Consider the following 25,525-nt stretch of genomic DNA (forward strand, 5'->3'; position numbering starts at 1 on the left):
GTGGGAGGGAGAGGAAAGAGAGAGTGGGAGGGAGAGGAAAGAGAGAGAGGGAGGGAGAGGAAAGAGAGAGAGGGAGGGAGAGGAAAGAGAAAGAGAGAGAGGGAGGGAGAGGAAAGAGAGAGAGGGAGGGAGAGGAAAGAGAGAGTGGGAGGGAGAGGAAAGAGAAAGAGGGAGAGGAAAGAGAGAGAGGGAGGGAGAGGAAAGAGAGAGAGGGAGGGAGAGGAGAGAGAGAGAGGGAGGGAGAGAGAGTGGGAGGGAGAGAGAGAGGGGGAGAGAGAGAGAGAAAGAAGAGAAGGGAGAGAGAAAGAGAGAGAGAGAGAAAAAGAAGAGAGAGAGAGAGAAGAGAGGAGGATGGCCGGAGTGGGGGGGGGGAAGGGATAAAACGTTACTTTACATTGGGAATAGGTTGATTTCAGGGAGAGAAGGGAAAGGTTTTTCAGTTGAGCTGAAGGGACCCGTATTGAATAAAGAAAAAGTGGATCTGGACCTCCTGCAAAGCCTCATCATAATCTCTGACAATGAAATAACAAACAGGAGGGGAAACGGACAAGGTGGTTCCCTTTTGTCAGTTTAGGAAAATTCTTCGGTATGAGCAGGATATTTGCAAACATAACCTCAGGCCTCCAAAATAAAAACCAAAGCATATGTCAGCAACAAACTGATACAAAGCAAATGTGAGTTTTTTTAGCCCACAATGAAACACAGCAATCTGGCTTGAAGGTGATCTCCCTCAGCAGATGTTCGAAGGGAAAAAGGGAGATGAAGAAAGGAGAAAAAGACAGAAAGAGAAATGGATGATAAGAAATAGAGGGACAGGGATTTGGAAGGAAAGATATTAAAAAAGAGAGGAATGGAGGAAGAAATTGATTAAAAGAAAAAAAAAGACAAATCACAAGAAAAGGGGTGTGATTGCTCAAGAGACTGCAATATTTCAAGATGTGTGGTTTAATGCAAATAAACAGTCAGGCAGGTTCAGACAGAGGAGAACTACCTGTTGCAGTCTTTTGTCTCTCAACACTTGTGGGATCCAATTCATCATGACTCAGGAAGTTCTGCAATCGCTTCAATGAAACTGTGGCCTGAGAAAGTAAGAGAGTACAATGGATGCAGACCACAAACAGGGGCCAGATGTAGAGACAGAAAGAGGAAATGGACAATTAAATAATTCAAATATCAAGAAATTTTCTATATTTCTGGAGAAACATTGGCTTTTGAACAGAACACTAGGCGTTTAAGGGGATCTGGTCTTTGTGAGGCAGGGGAGGGAGTTTGCAGTTTGAGGATATTTTAATTGATTAGTATATTACTCAATTTCCTGAAGCTTTGCTAGTTGCTTTGAGAAAGCAAGAAGAATTCCCCCAGGGTTCTTCCTGAATTATCCCATTTCTCTCCCATTTTGGAGAATTCAATGGGAGGACAGAGTATGTGACTGAACATAGAGACAAACTGGCCAGATAATCTTTTTGTTTGCTTCTTCCCGAATGGTCAAAAGTTATATTACTATAACCTCACTTCATCATTTATATCAAACTTATACCGAAAATTCTTATGAAATGAAACTCAGATCTGAAACTGACTGAATTTGGCTGATTTGCACATGGCATGAGTAGGATGTCAATGACCCATCAGCCCAGCCTTTCGCTAGGTCTGATCATTCGTGATTTGCCACAATTTCCCCATGCAAGGTATCAGGCTCCAGTACGAGGTTGTCAGTTTATGTCATTGACATTCCAAATTGACGCTAGCTCAGTTCAGCTCAATCAGGCAGAGAATAGAGGGGGACAGGAAATAAAAGTTGCTGCATGCTAACCTTATGACCCTGGCTTCCAGTAAAGTCCCAGTAGGAGAGGTCAGATAAAATTAAATAACTCTCTGCAACCCATTATTTTTCAACTACTATAAAACAGGTTGTGACCACTCAGTGCGTAACTCTGTCACCTGGTCTGAGCAAGCGCTGCACTGTCCCAGGGTCATTGCTGAGTGAGCACCGCACTGCCCCATGGTCAGTGCTGAGGGAGTGCTGCATTGGTCAAGTGGTCAGCATTTGGGTGAGATAATAAACAGAGTTCCTGTCTGCTCTCAGGTGAAAAAGACCCTACGGTATGATGTTCTGGAGCAGCAGGCATATTTTCCCAAGCGCCCTGACCATTTTTTGCTCTCTCAAACAAGTTCACTAAATACATTTCTGATGGAGAGTCATCTGACTTGAAATATTAACTCTGCTCTTTTCCCACAGATGCTGCCAGACGTGCTGAGTTTCTCCTTTTTCTGCTTTGTTTCACTCTGTACAGATCCGATTTGAAATGTGAAATCTGTTTCTCCCTGCAGATGCTGCTAGACCTGCTGAGTTTCTCCAGCACTTCCTGTTTTATTATTAAAACGACTGGCTGGCCACAGGGGAACTAGCTGTGTCTCGCTCGACTCCCATGATTGACACATTGTGATACTAAATGCCGTTTAGAAATTGGCTCAAAACATTTTGGGATGAAAAGCAACGCAACCTGGTCACCTCTCAGCCCTCTGTTTTAACTCTACAGGCTAAAAGGGATTTGTTCCTCTCTTGCCACTTCCAATGGGACTCTCTCTCTCTCTCTCTGAACAGTGCAAGAGGACATGATGCTGGGACCTAAGGAAGGTCTCACCTGAACCACACCACTGATAACTTGAGGCAGCATGTTGAGCGGAAACCGGAGGATGTTGAACAGAGACAAGGAGACAAAGGCTTTCTGTGCATCCAATACATTATTCTCATCAACAGTCACATACACCGCAAAGGTCGTCAAGGCAACCTGTATTGGAACAAGAACAAGGCAACATTATGTTGAAGGCTCAGTGGAAGTGAATACTTTCCAACATTAAACCACCACCAACGCTCCAGTGCAGGTACGGCATAGGATTAGATATACAGTAAAACTCCCTCTACTCTTGTAAATTAGAGCTATCTCTACCTGTCCCCATGAAACATTCAAGATAAGACTGTGTATGTTTAGTAATTCTGTTTGACAGAGATGAACTAACTCAGCAGTGACTGGGATTAGCCAGGGCCTTTTCTAGCTGACAAGTACCAGACACACAGCCAGTGGTATACCTTGCTGCAAAGTGGCTTTGGAAAGTGCCCGAGTAAGAGATATCAGTTCTGAGATAAATTGGAAACCCAGGGCTCATGTGCTGGGGAGGTCCCTGGGCAACAGTCTAATCTGATCCAATCTTTTTCCTCTTTTTAGTTACTCTTGACAAGGTGAGCAGGAAGCTGCCTTACTGAACCATTGCAGTCCATGTGCTGTAGGTAGACCCAAAATGCTTTAAGGGAGGAATCCAGAATTTTGACCCAGTGACAGTGACGGAACGGTGAAATGTTTGCAAATCAAGATGGTGAGTGGCTTGGAGGGGAACTTGATGGTGATAGAGTTCCCACGTATCTGCTGCCCTTGTCCTTCTAGATGGAAGTGGTCGTGGGTTTAGAAGGTGCTGGCTAAAGGAGGCTTCGTGAATTGTTGCAGTGCATCTTGTAGACTTTACAATTGCTGCTACTAGTGTCGACGGTGGAGGGAGTGAATGTTTGTGGACGTTGTGCCAATCAAGTGGGCTGCTTTGCCTGCATGGCGTCAAGCTTCAAGTGTTGTTGGAGATGCACCCATCCAGCCAAATGGGGTGTATTCCTTCACACACCTGACCTGTGTCTTGTAGGTGGTAGACAGGCTTTGGGGAGTCAGAGTCATACAGTATGGAAACAGACCCTTCTGCCCAACTCGTCCATGCTAACCAGGTTTCAAAACTGAACAAGTCCCATTTGCCTGTGTTCTGCCCATATCCTTCTGAGCCTTTCCTTTCCATGTACGTGCCCAAATGCCTTTTAATTGTTGTTAACTGTACCCACCTCTAACACTTCCTCTGGCAGCTTGTTACACATACACACCACCTTGTGTGAAAAAGTTGCCCCTCAGGTCCCTTTTAAATCTTTCCTCTCTCACCTTAAACTTATGCCTTTTAGTTTTGGATTCCCCTATCCCAGAGAAAAGACATTGGTTATTCACCTTATCTATGCCCCTCATGATTTTATAAACCTCTACAAGGTCACCTCTCAATCTCCTATGCTCCAGGGAACAATGTCCCAGCCTATCCAGCCTCTTCTTATAACTGAAACCTTGGTAACATCTTTGAAAATCTTCTCTGCGTCCTTTCCAGTTCAACATCTCTCCTAGAACAGGTCAATCAGAATTGTACTCAATGCTCCAAATGTGGCCTTACCAATGGTGGAATTCGAATTCGATAAAAATTTGGAGTTAAGAGTCTAATAATGACCACAAATCCATTGTCAATTGTCAGAAAAACCCTTCTGGCTCACTAATGTGCTTCAGGGTGGGAAACTGCTATCCATACCTTGTCTGGCCTACATTTGACTCCAGACCCACAGCAATGTTGTTGACTCTTAACTGCCTTCTGGGCAAATAGGAATGGGCAATAAATGCTGGCCTAGCCAGTGACACCTTCACCTTGACCTTGTGAATAAATTTAAAACAAGTGTTGTCCAACATTTTGGGGTACAGATTCATCAGCCAAGGGGTTGGTAACCGGCAGGAGGTTCCCTTGCGTTGGCTACACAAGACATATCCAGGGATGGTTGTGTCTGGCAACATTGTCTTTAAGGTATTGTTCTGAGAAATGACTACAATGGGCTGTCGCTTGACTAGTTTGAGAGATAGTGCTTCCAGTTTTGGGCACTAGCCCCAAAGGTTAACAAGGAGGACCTCGCAGGGTCAACAGGGCTGTGCTTGCCATTGACTGAGACACTGGAAAAGGCAATGTCAGGAGGAGGTCAGTCTAATTTCATTCCTTCTTTGACACTTTCTAGTGGTTGGCAAAACTGAAGGGCTTGCTTGGCCATTTCAGAGGGCATTTAAGAGTCAAACACATTGCTAAGTCTAGGGTCACACGTCAGCCAGAACAGATAAGGATAGCAGTTTCTCTTCTCTCAAAAGGCAAAAATGAACCACATGAGTTTTTAAGAATTGACAATGGTTTCATGATCTTAACTGGACAGGCAAATCTAGATATTCTCTAGAATTCAAAAGGTTAAGGGGTGATTTAATTGAGGTCTTTAGGATATTAGCAGGGCAAGACAGGGTAGATAAAGATAAAATATTTCCATTGATTGAAGATTCTAGAGTCAAGGAGCATAGTCTAAGAATTAGGGCCAGGCCTTCCGGAGGGATGTTAGAAAGCACTTCTACAAGCAAACAGTAGTGAAGGTTTGGAACTCTTTCCTCAAATGGTGGTTGATGCTAATTCAATTGTTAAATTTAAATCTGAAATAGACACATTTTCATTAAAACAAGGGTATCAAGGGATATGGGCCAAAGGCAGGCATATGGAGTTAGATCACAGATCAGCCATGAACTTAATGAATGGCTGAGTAGGCTCGAGGGGCTGAATGGTCTACTCCTGTTCCTTTATTCATTGAATTCAAAAGCCCTGGTGGTTTTTGAAGCGGGGTGCCCAAGTGTTCTTGGATGAGCACTTGAAGTGTCATAACAATCCAGACTATGGGCTTAGTGCAGGACAGTGGGACGAGTGTATGAAATAGTATATTTTTGGGCAAACTCGATGGGCCAAAGGACCTCTTCTGTAATGTACCATTCTGCGATTCTATGAACATGGATCGCTAGTCCAGCAACAATACAACTACACTATTCTCTCCCCATTGGACTGATCCATGTTATATTTAGCAAAGTTCTACAGTGTTTTACTGTTGCTTTCTGCAGGATAGCAGACCGGGAAACTCCCCCAGTCTTCCTGCCTGCCATTAGGGGCATATTGAAAGGATTTAAGTTGCTCCTTAACTTGTTTGGATACTTTACAAACACAGGTCATACATTAGGACTTGTAGCATCTGGCCTAGAGGTAGGCATGTTACCACAGTGTACAGCCCCAACCAGTTCATGTTCTACTCAAACCTCCTTCCATCCTTCAACTGTCACCTTAACCCTTGATTCTCTTCTCCGCAATATGCTTTTCTAGCTTACACAAATAATGTACACATCAATTTTGTCCCAGTGAATTCCTCTCTCAGGAAGGTGTGTGTTTTCCTGTCGATCCGCACTTGGGACTGAGTGTGCTACAGATAGCAGTGTGTATAACATTTGGGCTCAGTGCTATGGGTGTTTTTGTAAAGACAGGAGGGATGTCAGGGGAAGTGAGCTCAGGATCATGTTCTTGATCTTCATCAGGTGATATTCAGCAAAAAGGAAAATACTTTGTTATTGTGTTGATAGGAATGGGGTTGTCGCCCATATAACCACATGTTTGAATAACCACTGCCAACACTTGGATAATGGCTCCCTAGGAGGAGATATAGCTGTGAAACCAGTTTTCCATCAATAGCTGGTCCTTTTATAAAGAACAATGCCTGAATTGAAATAGATCACATTGTTTTCAAAACCGTCCCTTACCTTGGCAACCTCATTCAGCCATACACAGGCCACTGAACTCCTCCAATGCTGGCCTTTTAGGTATTCTCGATTTCCATCACTCCAGCACTGGTGGCTGTGCCCTACCTTTGTCTATCTAGCTATTTCTGTCTCTCTCTTTTAAAAGGCCCCTTAAAAATTACCTCTTTAAAGAAGCCCTTAGTCACTTCTCCTAACATCTCCTTGTGTGGCTCAGTGTTATAGTTCAGTGACACTCTCGAGAAGCAGAATGGAGTGTTCTGTAATGTCAAGGCACTACAGAAATACAACTTTCCGCTGGGGAGAAACCCGAAGATAAAATAAAGTTGTAAAGGAGCAGGTACTCACAATAAAGGGGGCAGTTGTCCAAGTGAAGGTAGAGAGGGCATTGAGGTAGGCAGCTTTTTTCAGAATGTTGAGCTCCTTCTGCCGAATGCCCACGACCTTCTGCTCGAAGGACGCTTCCCAAGCATACAACTTCAGCACCTTAATACCATTCAGGATCTCATTCATCAGCTTAATCCGAGAATCTTTGTGTTGCATCTGTTGCACCTACAATACGCATCATAATCATATCACGTGGCTTGCAAAAGATGGCAGCTGTATCACACGCCAGGCTCATCTCAAGGCAGGGGTGGGTGGTTACACATCTCAAAGGCGGATCAGGACTTTAATATAATCATGACTGATTATCCAACTCAAAACAGCCTGTTCCTGCTTATCCCCCATATCCTTCGATCCCTTTAGCCTGAAGTGCTATATCCAATGTAGGAGTAAATTACTTCAAACGCTGGAATCTGTACTGAAAGTAAAAACTGCTGGAGACCACAGCCAGTCAGGCAGCATCCATGGAGAGAGAGCAAGCTAACATTTCAAATCTAGATGGCTCTTCATCAGATCTCTGATGAAAAGTCAACTAGACTCAATGTTAACTTGCGTTCTCTCTTCTCCATGGATGGTGCCTGACCCACTGTGATCTCCAGCACTTTTTCTTCCAGTGCTATATCCAACACCTCTTGAAATCACACAATGTTTTGGCCTTGACTACTTTGTGGTAGTGTATTCCACAGGATCACCATTCTCTGGGTGAAGAAATATCTCATCTCAGTTCTAGAGATAGTAAGAACTGCCGATGCTGGAGTCAGGGAGAGGATGTGAGGGCAGAGATGCGGGAAACGCAAGAGATGCTGTTGAAAGCATTTTCAATCACTGAAGGGGGGGGATAAGTTGCGGTTCGACTATCTCAAAACTGATATCTATTTCGAGCCCACCGACTCCTGCACCTACCTAGACTACACCTCCTCTCACCCACCTTCCTGCAAGAATGCGATCCCCTATTCCCAATTCCTCTGCCTCCGCTGCATCTGCTCCCAAGATGGGGCGTTCCACTCCTGAACATCCTAGATGTCCTCTTATTTCAAGGACTGCAACATCCCCCCCTCCGGTGACCAAAAATGCTCTTGACTGCATCTCTTGTGTTTCCTGCACCTCTGCCCTAACATCCCCTCCCCACAACAAAAAAAACTGAATCCCCCCTGTACTCACATATCACCCCACTAACCTCCAGATTCAACGTATCATTCTCCGCCACTTCCGCCACCTGCAATCTGACCCCACAACCAAGGATATATTTCCCTCCCCACCCTTATCTGCCTTCCGTAGAGACCGCTCACTCCACGACTCCCTTGTCTGCTCCACACTGCCCACTAGCCCCACCACCCCCGGTACCTTTCCCTGCAACCGCAGGAAGTGCTACACCTACCCCTACACTTCCTCCCTCACCTCCATCCAAGGACCCAAAAAAAACCTTCCACATCAGACAGATGTTCACCTGCCCATCCGCTGATGTGGCCTCGTCTACATCGGTGAGACCAACTGGAGGATCAGAGACCGCTTTGTAGAGCACCTGCACTCTGTTCGCGACAAACGGCAACACCTTCCATTCGCGAACCACTTCAACTCCCCCTCCCACTCCCTGGACAACATGTCCATCCTGGTCCTCCTCCAGTGTCACAACGATGCCACCCGGAAACTGGAGGAGCAGCACCTCATTCCGCATTGGGAGCCTACAACCCAAATGGTCTCAATGTAGGCTTTACTAGTTTCAAAATCTCCCCAACCCGGCCTCGTCCCGTGGCCAACCCTCCCTCTCATCCTTGCCTCCTTGACCTGACACAACCTGCCCATCTTCTCTCCCACCTATCCACTCCGCCCACCTCACTGACCAATCCCCATCTCTGCCTACCTGCACTCACCTATCACTATCCCACCTACCTTCCCCAGCCCCACCCCTCCTCTCTATTTATTTCAGAGCTCCCTTCCCCCGCCCGCATTTCTGAAGAGGGGTCCCGACCTGAAATGTCAACTTTCCTGCTCCTCTGATGCTGCCTGACCTGCTGTGTTCCTCCAGCTCCACACTGTGCTATCTCATCTCAGTCCTAAATGTTTTACCTGGTATCCTTAGACTGTGACCACTGGTTCTGGACATCCCCATAAAAAAAATCGGGAAAATCCTTCCTGCATCAAACTTGTCTAGTTCCATTAGAATTCTCTCCTTCATTCTTCTGAACCCTAGTGAATAATTCTAATCGATCCAATCTCTCCTCATACATCAGTTCCACCATTTCAGGATGGAGTTTTGTAAACCTTCACCGCACTCCCTCCATAGCCAGGAAATCCTTCCTCAGATACAGAGATCAAAACTGCACACTACTTTTCAGGTTTGGTCTCACCAAGGCCTTCTGTAATTGCAGCAAGACATCCCTGCTCCTGTACTCAAATCCTCTTGCTATGAAGGCCAACAAACCATGTGTCTTCTTTACCACCATGCACGCTTACTTTTAGCGACTGGTGTACTCCCAGATCTCGTCACACATTTCCCGCTCTCAATTTATTGCCAGTTAATAACTGACTTTCACGTTTTTGCTACCAAGGTGGATAACTTCACACTTATCCACATTATGTTGCATCTGCCATGCATTTGCCCATTCACGCAGCCTGTCCACATCACTCTGAAGCATCTGTCCTCACAGCTCACCCTTCCACCCAGCTTTGTGTCGTCTGCAAATTTGAACATATTACAGTTATCTCCCTTATCATTAAGATACGTTGTGAGTAGCGGGGGTCCTAGTACTGATCCCTTCAGTACCCCACTAGTTACTGCCTGCCATTCAGAAAACTACCCGTTTACTCCTATTCTTTGTTTCCTGTCTGCTAACCAGCTTCTTATCCATCGGAGACTGATGGAGCAAATAAAGCTGAAGGGACAGTGGGTGGGATTGAAGTTGAAAACAAAAGTACAAAAGGTGACACAGACTGTACATGTGTGATTGAAAGGTGAATAAACAATGAATAGAGAAGTATTCTGAGCGAAGGGATGAAGGAGGAAGGTACTGTGGAAGAGAATTAAGGATTGAGAGAGTTTTTGTGACATACCTGAAAGCTTCGGCTTTTCATGGCAATCACTGCATTGAATGGGATCAGTAGAATCATCACTGCAACACCAGCCAGAACTGAAGGTCCCAGGTACTGGGAAAGGAGACAGACACCACGTTAGTCTTGACGTTTCTTCAAAGATCAAACCCAAACTTGAACTCTTCGCTGTGCTGCACACTTCACTATTTCAGAAGGAAATCAGGGAAAAGAGGTACCTGCCACAGGAAGTAAAGAGCCAGACAGATCTGAAGTGGGGCTGACCACAGCATGTTGAGGAAGCCAGTGAGATCCATGAATCTTTGAGCATCCACTGACATCAAGTTCACAATCTCCCCAACAGTGGATGAACGTTTAGCTGAGTTAGTGATGACCAGAGACTGAAAAATAAAAGTCAAATAATGATGGGCTTAATCATGGCCACCTCTTGTGTGGTAAACTATTTGGTTCATCATGTCAGTAGCAGTCGACAAAGATTTGTTAACACTCATCTCATTTTCCAGCTTTAGGCCAATAGCCCTGGAGGCTATGGCAAGCAAAGTGAATATTTAAATACGGCTTAAATGTTATGACAGTTTCTGATTGAACCACCCTTTCAAGTAGTGAATTCCAGACTCTTACCAACCTTAGGAGTAAAAAAAATCTCTCAACTCCCCACTTAGCCTTCTATCTCTTACCTTTAATCTATACTCTCTAGTTACTGATTCCTCCAGTGGAATATAATACCATCCTATCCTCCATATTTATGCTCCTCAAAATCTTATACATGACTGTCAGGTCCCCTCTCAACCTCCGCTGTTCCAAGGAAAGCAATCCCTGCCCAACCAATCATAGCTTAGACTCTCCAGCCCAGCAAAACCCCTAGTGAATCTCTTCTGCACCCTCTTGAACACAGTCTTCCAGTTGCGGCCTAACCAATGTTTCATGCAGTCCAGCATAACCTCCTTCTCTTGTATTCTATGCCTCAGCTCATAAAGGCACTTTAACTACACACTTAGCAAGAATTCTTCATAGGTAGCAGTATACCTTAATCACAACATGTCTCTCCTGAGGTTTCTACTGGTACTGACTCTCAGCACTGAAGCACAAGCAAAAAGAAAAATAACTTGCATTTAGCTAGCACACTAAAACCATAGAGCATTGCAAAGTCAATAATGTACTTTGTAATGTAGTTACTGATGGCTGAAAGAAACAAGACAGCAAATTGTGCACTGCAAGCTCCCATGAACAGCATTACAATAAATATTACAACAATACAATGATACCAATCCCAACAGGAAATTAAGAACTGGAGTTTATCCCAGTGCTATCCACAACTGATATAAATTCTGCTCAGCTGAATTCACTAAAGGTTATCGTGAAACAATAGGATATTTCTGACGGTTCCATTGTTTCCTGGTCACTTTTATAGATTCCATGATTTTTAAAAGCTTATTTACTTGTCTGAATTTAAATGTTCCAACTGGCCAGAATGGGGATTGAATGATGCATGCTGGATTATCAGCCCGAAAATGTGGGCTGCACCATGTGAAAGATCACTGTAGCTGTCTCACCTTGCGGTATATAGCTCCAATGATGGCAGTCCGTAGCCTCATGCCCGTTACAAAACAATACTGGAAGTGCTGGTGGAGAATGAGGGTTTGCAAGGCGGCAGAGAAGAACATCAAGAATGAGATGCTATATCCCCACCAGGTCCTAGATTCCTGGCTTTTGATGAAGGAAATCAACATGCTGGATGTAAAAAAAAACAGGAGAATGTGTCAGGAACTAAAATAGAACCAGCAACTGCAAAACAAGAGGAATCAGCTCATCTTCTCTTTACATTCAAGATTTCTTTTAAACTCAAAGTGATTGAATTCCACTGTGCCTCCTGTTAGCCTCTTCATCCTGTACCCAGGAGCTACCCAGTGAAATCAAACACTGGGGTGCAGTCCTCCAATGAGAATTCCTGGTCATCTCTTTCAGAGAGGCTCGAGAAGGCAGCAGAGTCTATAAATATTTCACCTGGAGAGGAATAACTGTAAATTACCCCAACTGGTAAAAAACTGAGAGGTTGGAATGAAGCACCCACTTTACACCCTAAGGGAGACACATATTGGATTGGGGTGTAAATTGAGTTGATCTGAACCTGTAGTTTACCATTGGATAGAGCAGATTAAAATTGAACCCACTAACTCAGACAGGGTCAGGAGAGAATTTACAGTCCAAAGAACATTTAATAAATTCCCTGAAGTATCCAAACATCATACTTGAGAAGTTGGGGATTGACAAAAGACAGCAGGTCCTGGCACAGCTTCAGTGCCGATCCCACGAGGAAGTAAGGACCAAACGTTCTGCACAATGCTATGAGAAATGAAGGTTTCTTCTGGTCCCCCTTGCTGGGAAATAGGACCTCAGCTTCATGAGGCTCCTCGTCAGTGATGTTATATGCAGTTGGGCATTTGGTGTAGAAAACCTCTTGTTTACTGGCAAAGAAAGGACATAAAACAGGCGATTACTCACTGCTGAGCAGAAACTAATCACAAAGCATCAACAATACCCAATCTCTTGATTAGATTCCAGTTTGTAACTCACTCCAAGGATCAGTTATTCTAAATATAAACCCTCCCCAAACTCCTCAATTAGATTCAAGTCTGTAACTCATTCAGAGGTATCTGGTACTCCATTTATAAATCATCCCAAACCCCTTGGTTAGATTCCAGCCTGTACCACACTTCCAAGTATCAGAGAGAAAAAAAAATTACCTTTTCACTTTCAGCTTCTGTTTCTCCCACTCATGAAGTAGTTTTGGCACAATAACATCCGATCTATCCTCTTTGTTCAGTGACCAGAGATCTTTGTCCTCCAAGGGTCGCTTGTAACCCTGTATGGCCATTCTGTGGATATTAACAGCATGAGAGAGAGGGGGAAGAGAGGGAAAAGGAAAGAGAGACAGAGAGCGCGCAAGGGCACAGGCGAGCAAGACAGTGTGAGAGAGCAAGCAATAGCCAGAGCGCACGCGAGCAAGAGACAGCACAAGCGAGTGACCATCAGAGCCAGAGACACTGTACTGAAATATAAAACTCAGACTCGCACCGAACTATTACCTGAACTAGTTAATTCCTATCAAGACTGATTTTAATCAGATGAACGCTGATCCCCGTATTTCCCTCTGATGCTGATTAGTGGAATTTATCCATACATACAGCTCCCAGCTAATGGGCTTGACAGGACTTTGCTTGCAGCAGTCAATGAAGTCTGCAGACCAATAAAACTGGTGCTGGTTTGTATTGATAACTTACAATTGTAAAGCATCTTTCCCAACATTAATTGTCCCAAGGTACTTCATAGGAGCATCAAATAAATTTGGACCATGGATAACAGGTATAAGGTCATGTCTTAAAAGGAGGAATGCAAAGATGAGAAATGGAGAGGTGTACAGTGGAAATTCCAGAGCTTGGAACCTATGCAACTAAATCTCAACCACAAACGGTGCAGCATTTAAAATTTACAATGTGCAGAGAGCCAAACTGCTAGAGATTGAGATGGACCTCAAAAGGGCAGTAGAGATGTAGATGTTTGCAGAAATTGGAACGGCTAGGACCTAGAAGGATTTGAAAATAAAGAGGAGAATTTCACAATCAAGGAATTACTCAACTGGGAGGAGGAGTATTGCGTGATCAGAATTTGGTCAGAGCTAGAATATGGGGAGCTGAACTTTGGACGAGCTTAGGTTTTGAACAGGATAGGATGTAAGCGGATGTGGAGATGCATTGGGATAGTCCAGTCTGGTGAGAACAAAAGCATGGGTAAGGCTTTCACCAGCAGGTGAGTTGAGGTGAGGCATGGAGTTGTGTGATGATAGAAGGTAGAAATGGGATATGTGGTTGGGCATTCCATCTGGGATTAAAAGCAACAAGAAATGTTTCGAACATTGTTTAGTCTCAGTCTGTTGCCAGCAAGAGGGATTGAGACTGTAGACAGAGAAGAGGGATAAAAAAAATGGCTTTAGTCTTTCTAATATTTGCTTGGAGGAAACTTCTTCCCATTAGCTAGATGTTGAATATGCAATCTGATAATTTAAGGGGAGCGGAGTTGTTGAGAAAGACAGTGCTGAGGTATAGCTGGCATTGTTAGCATAAATATGAAAATGTCACCAGATGATGTCACCAAGAGACACTGATGAGAGGAACAGAAGGGGTGGAGGCAGAGTGGGAACAAGAAGAAGAGCCCTGCAAGTGATTCTTTGACCATAACTGGATAAAGAAAATGGAAGTACAGAAAATGCTACATGATAGGGTGATTAGGAGAGATGGAGCATCTTTTCATTTACCAAAAGTCTTCTCAGATGATCTAGGTGTTTAGTAACAGGCACTGGTGTGGGGCAGGGGAGATATACCCACATTCTTATTAAGATTGTTTGACTTCTGACGTAATGAGGAGGAAACCACTCACCTGGTAAACCACCAGAAGGTCAGCCTAGAGAGGAATCCAGCACTCCCTTCAGGGCAGGGATTCTGTGGTAAATGAGAACAGGATCGGTCAATCCTTCAGCCAGTTTCATCTCCTCTATGTTAGGATTCATAGTACAGGACAGCACAGAAGGATACCATTCATCCCTTCATGTCTGTGCCAGCTCTTTGAAAGAATTATTCAATTAGAATGTGATTTGATTTATTACTGTCACGAGTAGAGGTACAGTGAAAAGTAACATCTTAGGTGCTTTACAGGCAGATCTTTACAGGCTGATACTCTTGTCCTATATTTTCCTGAATCTCTTCATTCAGAGGGTGGTCAATCTTGGAAATTCTCTATCCCGGAGGACCATGGAAGCTCAATCATTGAGCAAGTTAACGTCAGAAATCAACTGATTTCTGGAGAATTATAATAACAAGGAATTATGGCAACAATCAGGGAAAAAAGCAGTGAGGCAGATGATCACTCATGATCTAATTGAATGCTGGAGCAATCTCGATCGGCTGCATGGTCTACTTTTGTTCACAATCCCAGCTTCAATTTATCCATGTTATTATTCCAGTAAATCTAGGTTATAGTCCAACAGGTTTATTTGAAATCACAAGCTTTCAGAGCACAGCCCCTTCGTCAGGTGAAGTGAGAGAGTAGAGCACACAGACACAGAATTTATAGGCAGAGAGGTCAAGGGCAGAGAGATCAAAAGATCATACAAATGGTGTGAGTGCAGTGTCAGACAACAAGTCTCTACAGGTAACCAAGAATGTTAGATGGTATGAATAAAGTGTCAACAGCTGAATAACAAGCGAAAAGATGACCTATAATCCAATTAAATGAGATAGAGAGATAATTACAAAAAATTAAAAAATAAGGTGGTGCTGGAGACAAACTAAAACACTGGAATAACATGATAGGTATAAGCATGGTGTGCCGAGGGTCTAACCGAAGTAATAAGTAATTCAAAACTGTACAAACTAATTAACATGGAGAGATCATGACAATTTATCAAAGTGATGGTGTGAAAACACTACAGTAAGGAAGGTTTTACACATACAGTGTAGTGGGGTCACATTAACACAACATGAACCCAGGATCACAGCTGAGGCCATTTTCATGGGTATGGAACTTGACTATCAGTTTTTGCTCAGCGATTCTGTGTTGTTGTGTCTCTCGAAGGCTGTCCATCTCAACTGCCTATAAATTCTGTCTGTGTGCTCTTCTCTCCCACTTCACCTGACAAAAGGGGCTGCACTCTGAAAGCTTGTGTGATTTCAAATAAACCTGTTGGATTATAACCTGGTGTCGTGTGACTTCTGACTTTGTCGACGCCAGTCCAACATCGGCACCTCCACATCCAGTAAATCTCGGTTAATCCGGAATCTCCCAGTTAGTGTTCTAATAATTGGGTAGGGATTGCCAGAAATCTGTTCACTGAAACAAACTTTTTATATTGACGCAAGTTGTTAATGTTGGTAACTCTGAGTGACTAGAATACGGAGTTTAGCTTCACTGTTACTGTTTCTGTTGGGCTGCTCCTCAGCCAACAAAAACATGGTAATCAAACGGAATCCACATTTTAGGTGCACAAATCTAAGCACTTAAAATCTCAACAATCTTAACTTTTATTTGAATGGAGATGAGATTCTGGAATGATTCAAATGCTTGGGTTGTTAAGATACAGATCAGCCTAGGCAAAGCTGAATTGCAGAAAAGCTTGAGCGTTGCTTGGCTTCCTCCTGTACTTGCATTCCTTCTAAATAAGGGCAGATGGGAATCACAGTCTTCAGTGCCTGGCTCAACACACTACGGCTATATCTTTAATGTGCGACAGTGAGTCAGCAGTCAGTTGTCTCCAAACATTTATTTCCTGAGGTTTCACATTTTTGCACAAACTCAGATCAAATCCTGTTGTTACATCTTCTTTACACAAGAAAATTGCTATGTTGATCCAAGATCTAACAACTTCATAACATCCCAAAGTTTCCAGAAACCATGTGACAAGTGGCAACTGAACAGATTTAATGATATTGGTTGAGGGATAATACTAGTAAGGTTACCACAAAGAACTTCCCCGTTCTTAAAAATTCGGTGGCACGATTTCCACGATGCGGAGGTGCTGGTGTTGGACTGGGTTGGACAAAGTCAGAAGTCACAGAATTCTCTGCTTGTGCACTTCCCTCCACTTCACTCGACAAAGGTGCAGCGGTCCAAAAGCTTGTGATTTCAAATAAGCCTGTTGGACTATTACCTGGTGTTCTGTGACTTCTGATGATTTCTATGTTCAACTGACAGGGCAGACAGGGCTTCAGTTTAACAGATTATATGAAAGATGACATCTTCAACCTTGCAGTACTGTCTCAGCAATGATCATCCTCACCTCTGTCTTAATTGGGTGACCCTTTACTATCAATTTGCCACCCCATTACCTACTGAATGTAGGTGCTAGTTTTTTTGTAATTGCATTACAACAGCACTACCTTTCTCAACAACTAATCCCTAAATTATCAGATTGCATATCCAACATCTAGTCAATGGGGAGAACTTTCCTCCAAGTAAATATTAGAAAGACCAAAGCCATTGTTTTCTAACCCTCTTCTCTATCTACGGTCTCAATCCCTCTTGCTGGCAACAGACTGAGACTAAACTTGCGTTCGAAGCATTTCTTGTTGCATTTGATCCTGGGTGGAATGCCCAACCACATGTCCCGTTTCCACCTTCTAACATCACACAACTCCATGCTTCACCTCAACCCATCTGCTGGTGAAACCCTTTACCCATGCTTTTGTTCTCATCAGACTGGAGTATCCCAATGCATCTCCACATCCGCTTACATCCTATCCTGTTCAAAGCCTAAGCTTGTCCAAAGTTATGCTCCCCATATTCTAGCTCACACCAAATTCCTGTTCAGCCATTACCGTTCCTCCCAGTTGTGTAATTCCTCAATTACGAAATTTGCATGAGGACCCCCAAATCCCTCTGTGCTGCAGCTTCCTGCTGTCTTTCTTCATTTAAATAATATTCAGCTCTTCTACTCTTCCTGCCAAATGCATAATCTCACATTTCCCTACAAAATAGTCCATCTGTCAAGTATTTTGCCTACTCACTTAACCTGTCAATATCCCTTATAGGCGCAATCAGTTCCTTCATCCAATCATTAATATTGATCGTAAATAATTGTAGCCCCAGCACTGATCCCTCTGGTACACCAGTAGTTGTGATTGCCATCTTGAAAGTGCTCCAATTATCCCAAATATCTGACTTCTATTGATTAGCCAATGCTCTGTCCCGCTTTCTCCAACAGCATAGGCTCTTAAGTCTTATGTGTAAGTACCTTATCGAACACCTTTTGGAAATCCAAACATATTATATCTGCTGGTTTCTCTTTATCTATCTGGCTTGTTAACTCTTCAAAGTAGTGGAGGTGATAGCCTAGTGGTATTATCACTGGTCTGTTAATCCAGAGACCCAGGTAGCGTTCTGGGGACACAAGTCTGTATCCTGCCATGACAAATGGTGGAATTTGAATTCATTAAGGGTCTAATGATGACTGTGATCCTGTTGTCGACTGTCAGATAAACCCATCTGGTTCACTAATATCCTTTAAAGAAGGAAATTGCCATCCTCACCTGGTCTGGCCTACATGTGACTCCAGACCCACAGCAATGTGGTTGACTTGTAACTGCCCTCTGGGCAATTAGGGATGGAGAATAAATGCTGGCCTTGCCAGTGGTGCTCTCATCCCGTGAATGAGTAAAAGAAATGTAATAAATTTCAAGCACGATTTCTCCTTTATGAAGCCGTGCTGACTCTGCTTGATTACGTGACGTATTTCAAAGTGCTCTGCAATTACATCCATTACATCCTTTATAATAAACTCCTTTACAGTGTAACATTTTTCCAATAACAGACATTAAGTGACCTATTGATACCTGTTTGCGTCTCCCTCCCTTTTTGAAGAACGGTATTACATTGATACTTTTCCAGCCACTACTTCTATAGCTAGTCCCTTTAAAATCCTAGGATGCAGCCCATCAGGTCGAGGGGACTTGTCGTCCTTTAGCCCATTAGTTTTCCTAGTATGTTTTCTTGAATGATGTTTGTTATGTTTATTTATCACCACCCTGTCCCCAAACTACCCACTTCAGCTTCTTGATATAGTATTTTTGCAATGCTGTTAATGTCCTTCACCATGAAGACTGATGCAAAGTATTTAACTCCTCTGCCAGTTCCTGGTTCTCCGTTGCTAGAATATTTTCACAGCCTCATTTTCCAAAGAGTTTCACTTCTTGTTTGCTTTACTCTGCCTTTTTAGATTAAAAGAACCTCTTACCTGTCTGTTTTTATATTACTTGCTAGTTTCTTCCTCTTATTTTTTGGTTACCTCTTGTTGGCTTTTAAAACTTTCCCAATCCTCCACTGATCTGGCTGGAAGATCATTCCTATTTGTACTGTTAATTCATTTATTTTTTTCCAAATACTATGCAGCTTTAGGTAAACAGCCACTAACTTTGTCTTTTTACTACTTTTTAACCCCTCTTTGACCCCAATTGCAGTTGTTTTATGCTTGTATACTTTGTTCCTTCCTGTCCCGTTGTGGGTATCATTACCAAAATAGTTGCCCTGTAATGTTGCTATATTCAATGTTTTTGTAAATATACATATCCCCTTCTCCCAAACACCACACCCCCACCCCCCCCAATTAGTTTACAGATTTTTCTACAGCTCTCGTTATTTCATTCACCAAGGCACTGGTCCTAGAATACTTCAAGTGAAACCTGTCCCAATGGAACAGCTCATTTCTATCCCAGACCTGGTGCCAGTGCCTCATGGCATGAAACCCATACCCCCCAAAGCAATCTTAACCCACGCATTTAACTCCTTGATTTTATGACAGAGCAGCTCTCCCTCGGTTATAAACCTCTAACAGAGCAGCTTCCACACTGTACTCTACTGATTTTAGCCTAGACTATATGCTCAAAAATCTAGAGTCTGCAGCATTCTGTCTCAACAGCGAACATGTTACCCCCGAAGTAGAACTGACAACTTTTAGACATGGCTTGTGAATTTCCTGGCATCCACAATTAATTGGAGACTTTGAGGCCATGAGGATCAGAGATGAGAGACCCTACAAACTTTAGCAGCTGGACTCACCTCATCTGGAGATGCTGCTGAGAAGTATGGAGGAGGTTCACTGAAGCAGCAGAGAAGGAACTGGATCAGAACTAAGGCAAAGTAGATATAGAAGGTGGTGAATCGAAAGACATCAAGGACTCTACCCTGTGGAGAAAGAACAATACACAGAGGAAACTGTCAGCAATTCATTCACACCTCAGGATGGAGCAGTATGGCTGCCCAGTGAAACGCATAAGTATTGCTCAAAGCCTTTCAACCAGAGACAGTGAATTCTACACAAGTTCCTGTTTGCACCACAAGAGGGTCCATTCTCTGCCTTATTCAACATGCCCTGCTAACCCAAGCCCAGTGATCTTAGCAGTAGGTTCAGAGCAGCCATGTCTCAAGCCCCCCGCCCCCAACTCCTCCCCACAAGTTTGCATGCTGAAGCTCTGTCTTCACATTGAGGATGCCCTCCATCATGGTGTGTCGCACTAGCACCTTGCTAAATGGGATATTTTGAACTGATGCAACAGCTCAAAATTGGGCACTCGAGGTGTTGTACACCATCTACAGCAACTGCAGAATTGTAATCAACCAGGAATTCTACAGTGTAGGAGCAAGCCATTCAGCCCATCGAGTCCACACTGATCCTCCAAAGAGCATCCCATCCAGACCCACGCTCCTATCCTATCCCTGTAAGCCTACATTTCTCATGGCTGATCCACCTAGACACTATGGGCAATTTAGCATGGCCAATCCAGATAAGCTGCACATCTTTGGATTGTGGGAGGAAACCCAGGCAGGCACGGGGAGAACGTCTGTGTGGAGCTTGCACACTTGCTACAGGCTGGAATCAAACCTGGATCCCTGGCACTGTGAGGCATCAGCACTAACCACTGAGCCACCATACCACCCGATAAGTGTAACATCATGGCCAGCATCTCTAACTCTACCACTACCACCAAACTGATTAGTGAAGGAGGACGTGCCAGGAGCAGCATCAAACAGGTCTAAAAATGAGATGTCAACCTGGTGGAGCTATTACACATGCAGCAAATAGAAGCAGCAAGTGACAGGGTGAAAAAATACAATAATTGACTTTAGTTCTGAAGTTCTGTCACATCAAGTCATCAGTTGTGGTGGGTAACTAGTAACTAATAGAAGCTGGAGGCTCCAAAGATATCTCCAACCTCAATCATGTGGTAAACATTACTGCCAGAAATTAGGCAGAAGTGTTTGCATCCATCTTCAGCCAGGAGTGCCAAGTGAATGACCCCGTAGTTCCCAGCATTGCAGATTCCAGTTTTCAGCCAACTGTATTCACTCCAAGTGATGTCAAGAAATACCTGATGATTCTGCATACTGCCAAGGTACAGGCCCTGACAACATTCCAGCAATAGTACTGACAACTTGTGCTCCAGAATTAGCCACTTCCCTAGCCAGGGCATGTGGTTGACAATTTAGAAAATTGCTCAGCCACATTCTATTCACAAAAAGTATGAAAATTCCAACCAAGCCACTTGCAGCCTGATCAATTTAATCTCAAACATCAGTAACATGATGAAGATATCATCAACAGCGTTATCAAACAGCATCTGCTCAGTAATAACCTGCTCACTGACACTGACAGTTTGGGTTCTGTCAGGGCCACTCATCTCCTGAACTAATTAGAGCCTTGGTCCAAAACAGCTAAATTCCAGAGGTAAGGGGAGAATGACTGCGCTTGATATTAGAGCAGCATTTGGCTGAATATTGCATCAGGAGCTCCTAGTAAAACTGGATTCAATGAGAATTACAGGGAAAATTCTCCGCTGGTTGGAGTCATGCCTGGCTCACAGGAACATAGTTGTGGCTGTTGGAGGTCAGTCAGCTCAGTCCTGAAACATCTTTGCAAGAGTTCTTCAGAATAGTGTTCTTGCCCCAGCCATCTTCAGCTGCTTTAATGCCCTCCCCTCCAACATAAGCAACACTAACTCTAATTTTAATCCCGGCTGCACTGGCCTCCAAGGCCCACGTACGGCAGTGACATACAGAACCACAAATTGGCATACTGTTGATGATCACTGTGCATGGAACAGCAACCACGCACATACAGAGCCTTGCATCTTCCAGAAAATGCTGACTATATAGTTAGAAGTGGGCACGTTTGCTAATGATTGCATAATGTTCAGCATCATGTGACTTGTTCACATCCAAATGCAGAAACACTTAACAGCCCAGTCTGGATGTTGGCTAAGCAGCAAGTAATATTCACAAATGTGTCAGGCAATGACCATCTCCAACGAGAGAGAACTTAAACAACTCCCCTTGACATTCAATGGCATTGCAACCACTGGAGCCTCCACTATCAGCATCCTGGGAGTTACATTTAACCAGAAGCTGAACTGGTCTCACCAATGCTAACTGTGGTTACAAGTGCAGGTCAGAGGCTAGGAATCCTGCAGCAAGTAACTCATCTCCCGACTCCTTTAGAGGCTGTTCACTTTCTACAAGTCAGGATTGTGATGGAATACTCCCCACTTGCTTGGATGGCTGCACCTCCAAAAGTACTGAAGGACACACAGTCCAGGACAAAAGCAGCTCTTTGATTGGCATTCCAACCACCACCTTCAACATTCAGTTCCTTCACCAGTGATACACAGGAGCAGCAGTATGTGCCATCTACAAGTTGCACTGCAGTAACTCATGAAGGCCCCTTTGACAGAACCTTCCAAACCCATGACCTCTACCATCTATAAAGGACAAGGGCAACAGATATACACCATCCTGACTTGAAACTATATCACCGGTCCTATTTCCTCCTATCCATAATGATTTGCCTATTCCAGGCCAGTGGCTACAATATCCTCAGTGTGATATGGAACGTACTGATCTCACATTTAAAGAATGAAGAGATTATTCCATTTAAAATTTGTAGACATGTTCCAATTAATATTTCGGCAGCCCTTCAGCCCTCCTGTGCTTACCTCATTGAGTGTCCCCAGGATCTTTGATCTGAATGGTATCACAGCACAAACCACAGTGATCAGCCAGAAGAAGAACAGCACACCAGACGACTGGATCCCTCGTAATCTCTCATACTGAATGAGAAATGTAGCGAGTAACTGAAACCACAACAACGACGAGGGTTAGAAATGGCCAAGCCTTGATTATCTTTTCACATCACGGTGCTATCGCTCACTGTTGTACATTGTGAATTTGTACAAACTCACGTTTTTATAGCCTAAACGAAGAATACCTGTTCGTCCACTTCATAACCAAGGGCACCAGCTCTTCAAGGCTCTGGATTTCTCAGATCTTAGCCAAAATGCTGTCTATTCAGGGCACTGAGTATCGGAGTTGGGATGTCACGCTGCAGCCGTACAGGACATTGATGAGCCACGTTTGCAATACTGCATACAATTCTGATTGCCCCTCTATAGGAAAGCTGTTCAACTTGAGAGGGCGCAGAAAAGATTTACAAGAGTGTTGCCAGGACTGGAGGGTTTGAGCTATAGGAAGAGGCTGAATAGGCTGGGACAGTTTTTCCCTGGAGCATTCCAGACTGAGGGGGAGCCTTATGCAGGTTTATAAAATCATAAGATGCATGGATATAGTGAATACCCAAGGTCTTTTCCTAAGGTGGGGAGTCCAAAACTAGAGGGCATCGGTTTATGGTGAGACAGGAAAGATTTAAAAAAGGGACTTGAGGGGTAACTTTTCCCCCCACAGAGGGTGGTGCGTATATGGAACAAGCTGCCAGGGAAGTGGGTACAATTACAACATTTGAAAGGCATCTGGCTGGGTACATGAATAGGAAGGGTTTAGAGGGGTATGGGCCAACTGCTGGAAATAGGGACTAGGTCAGATTGGAATGTCTGGTCAGCATGGACGAGTTGGACCGAAAGGTCTGTTTCCAAGCTGTATGACTCTAGTCTTTGCCTTTTGGCTGATCTGATGGGACAAAGATGTGAACCATTTCCTCTCATGAGGTGGTGGGAGTACCAGGGGTATAAACTTCAGATTAGAGCCAGACAATTCAGAGATGATATCAGAATATCTTTTCACACTGGGTTAGAGGAAATCAGAAACTCTCTCCCCCAAAAAACCCTGTGGAAGCTGGGGACATTTGTAATTCTCAAATTGAAATGGAGATGATTTTTGTTGGAGAAAAGGTATTCAAAGATATTGAATAATGAGGGAAAATGGCATTCAAGGTGCTGCTCAGCCATAATCATGGTCAGCATGAAGTAGACTCAAGGGGCTGAACGGTCACCTGCTGTTCCAGTTTAATAGAATCAAATTGATGAATGACCTCTCGTCCAGTGTTAGCAATGATATCAGCCGTGGGGGCTGATCCTGCCCTTGCTCATTAAACTGAAATTCACCCAACTATCTCAGTGTGTCACCCAGTCTGAAAGAATCAAACTCCATCTCATCCCAACTGAGGTTTTAGTTTAGTATTCAGTTCATGTCAAAATGTGGGCATTACTCTCAAAGCTAGTACTGATTTCCCACCATTAGAAATGCTACAGTGGTTTGATACAACTAACATAAGAAAGCAAAAAATAAGAACAGGAACAGTCCATTGGCAGAACTTACTCTGCCATTCAGTGAGGCCAAGGCTGATCTGACTACAGCCTTAACTCCAGTTCTTTGACTATCCCCCGATAACTTTAGCCTCTTTTACAGATAAGGAATCTGTCCTACCTGGTCTTGAAAGTAGTCAGTCACCCAGCCTCCATTATTGGGGAAAGATTGCAAAGACTAAAGACCTTTTGAGGGAAGACGTTTGTCCTAATTTCCATCATAAATGGGAGACCACTGCTTCTGAAGCTGTGTCCCCACTGAGGACACAACCTCTCAAACCCCAAGACAGTTCTACCTTTTAATAAGAATATCTTTCATTCTTCTAAACTCTGATGAGTACAGGCCCAACTTGTACTCATAAGAGAAAACCCACATCCCAGGAATCAGCCCAGTGAATCTTCTCAGGGGTTGGCTGGTCCAGTTCAGATAGCAGTCAAGAATCAATATTTGTGTAGGACTGGAGTCATGAGGACAGCCGGCTTCCTAAAGACATAAGGTATGTACAGGTCAGGAAATATGGGAATCAATACCAGAATTTCAGGAACCATTCACAGCTGGCAGGAATGAATATAGGGAGGATACAAATAAACTTGAGGCATGGGGTGCTGCTGACAGCCTGGGCTCTACTCATTGACAGCAAGTGGTCACTTCATTAGGACTGCACAGTTCATCCAGCCACAATGAATCAGGATCCACAGACCCACGAATGCCTGCTGATCCTGGTTTGAGGTGTTCTCTTTACAATCAAGACGGAGCACGAGATCAGAAGGTGAATAGCTGTAGATGCAATCCTGATTAATAATACCAGGATTACTGGTACAGTAAGTTTCACAATCTCTACCATGCCATTTCGGAACACAGCAAGAGGTGGAAGGGAATCCACAATTAGGCGAAAGATGGAGAATCATTCAAACATCTCAGTGTAGCAGACTTAGAGTGTTAGTCAGAGTTCCAAATTCCTAATGACATACCACATGGCATCATGCAGTGTACCAGTGACAGTACTGTGCAATGCTCTGCTCACCATTGTGACTCCCAGCAGCAAGGGGCTTATGAAATATGCTGCAGCTCTTGCTTGGTTATTCACCACTTCAGCCAAGGAACAGAAGAGATCCAACCAGCAGACAATCCATAGCAGCAACCCCAGGCCCTGCAGAATGCAAAGAATCAGTAATCAGGCAACACACCGGACTAACACAGAACACACTGATAATAGAAAGGAGACAACAAGGTGCAGGGCTGGATGAACACAGCAGGCCAAGCAGCATCATAGGAGCAGAGAGGCTGACGTTTCGGGCCTCGACCCTTCATCAGAAAAGGGGGAGGGGAAGGGGGTTTTGAAATAAATAGGGAGAGAGTGGGAGGCGGATAGAAGAGGGATAGAGGAGAGGATAGGTGGAGAGGAAACAAACAGGTCGAAGAGGCGGGGATGGGGCCAGGAAAGGTGAGTGTAGGTAGGGAGTTAGGAAGGGGATAGGTCAGTCCAGGGAGGACGGACAGGTCAAGGGGGC

General features: G+C 44.0%; 1 protein-coding gene across 6 annotated transcripts in view; it reads right to left on the minus strand.

Annotated features, from left to right (window-relative positions):
* Positions 1–25,525, minus strand: part of abcc3 (ATP-binding cassette, sub-family C (CFTR/MRP), member 3) — a 116,400-nt gene that overhangs the window by 50,757 nt on the left and 40,118 nt on the right. For all 6 annotated transcript variants that reach the window (XM_048610739.1, XM_048610740.1, XM_048610744.1 and 3 more), the window contains exons 3-14: positions 25,039–25,164; positions 22,412–22,549; positions 19,482–19,607; positions 14,313–14,374; positions 12,623–12,754; positions 12,128–12,343; positions 11,432–11,609; positions 10,097–10,258; positions 9,882–9,974; positions 6,795–6,998; positions 2,643–2,789; positions 992–1,079 (exon numbers count right to left, since the gene is read on the minus strand). In XM_048610739.1, coding sequence (XP_048466696.1) covers positions 992–1,079; positions 2,643–2,789; positions 6,795–6,998; positions 9,882–9,974; positions 10,097–10,258; positions 11,432–11,609; positions 12,128–12,343; positions 12,623–12,754; positions 14,313–14,374; positions 19,482–19,607; positions 22,412–22,549; positions 25,039–25,164 — 1,672 coding nt within the window. The remainder of the gene's footprint in view (positions 1–991; positions 1,080–2,642; positions 2,790–6,794; positions 6,999–9,881; positions 9,975–10,096; positions 10,259–11,431; positions 11,610–12,127; positions 12,344–12,622; positions 12,755–14,312; positions 14,375–19,481; positions 19,608–22,411; positions 22,550–25,038; positions 25,165–25,525) is intronic.

The sequence above is a fragment of the Rhincodon typus genome, chromosome 23 (genome assembly GCF_021869965.1).
Source record: "Rhincodon typus isolate 14 chromosome 23, sRhiTyp1.1, whole genome shotgun sequence".
Lineage (NCBI taxonomy): Eukaryota > Metazoa > Chordata > Chondrichthyes > Orectolobiformes > Rhincodontidae > Rhincodon > Rhincodon typus.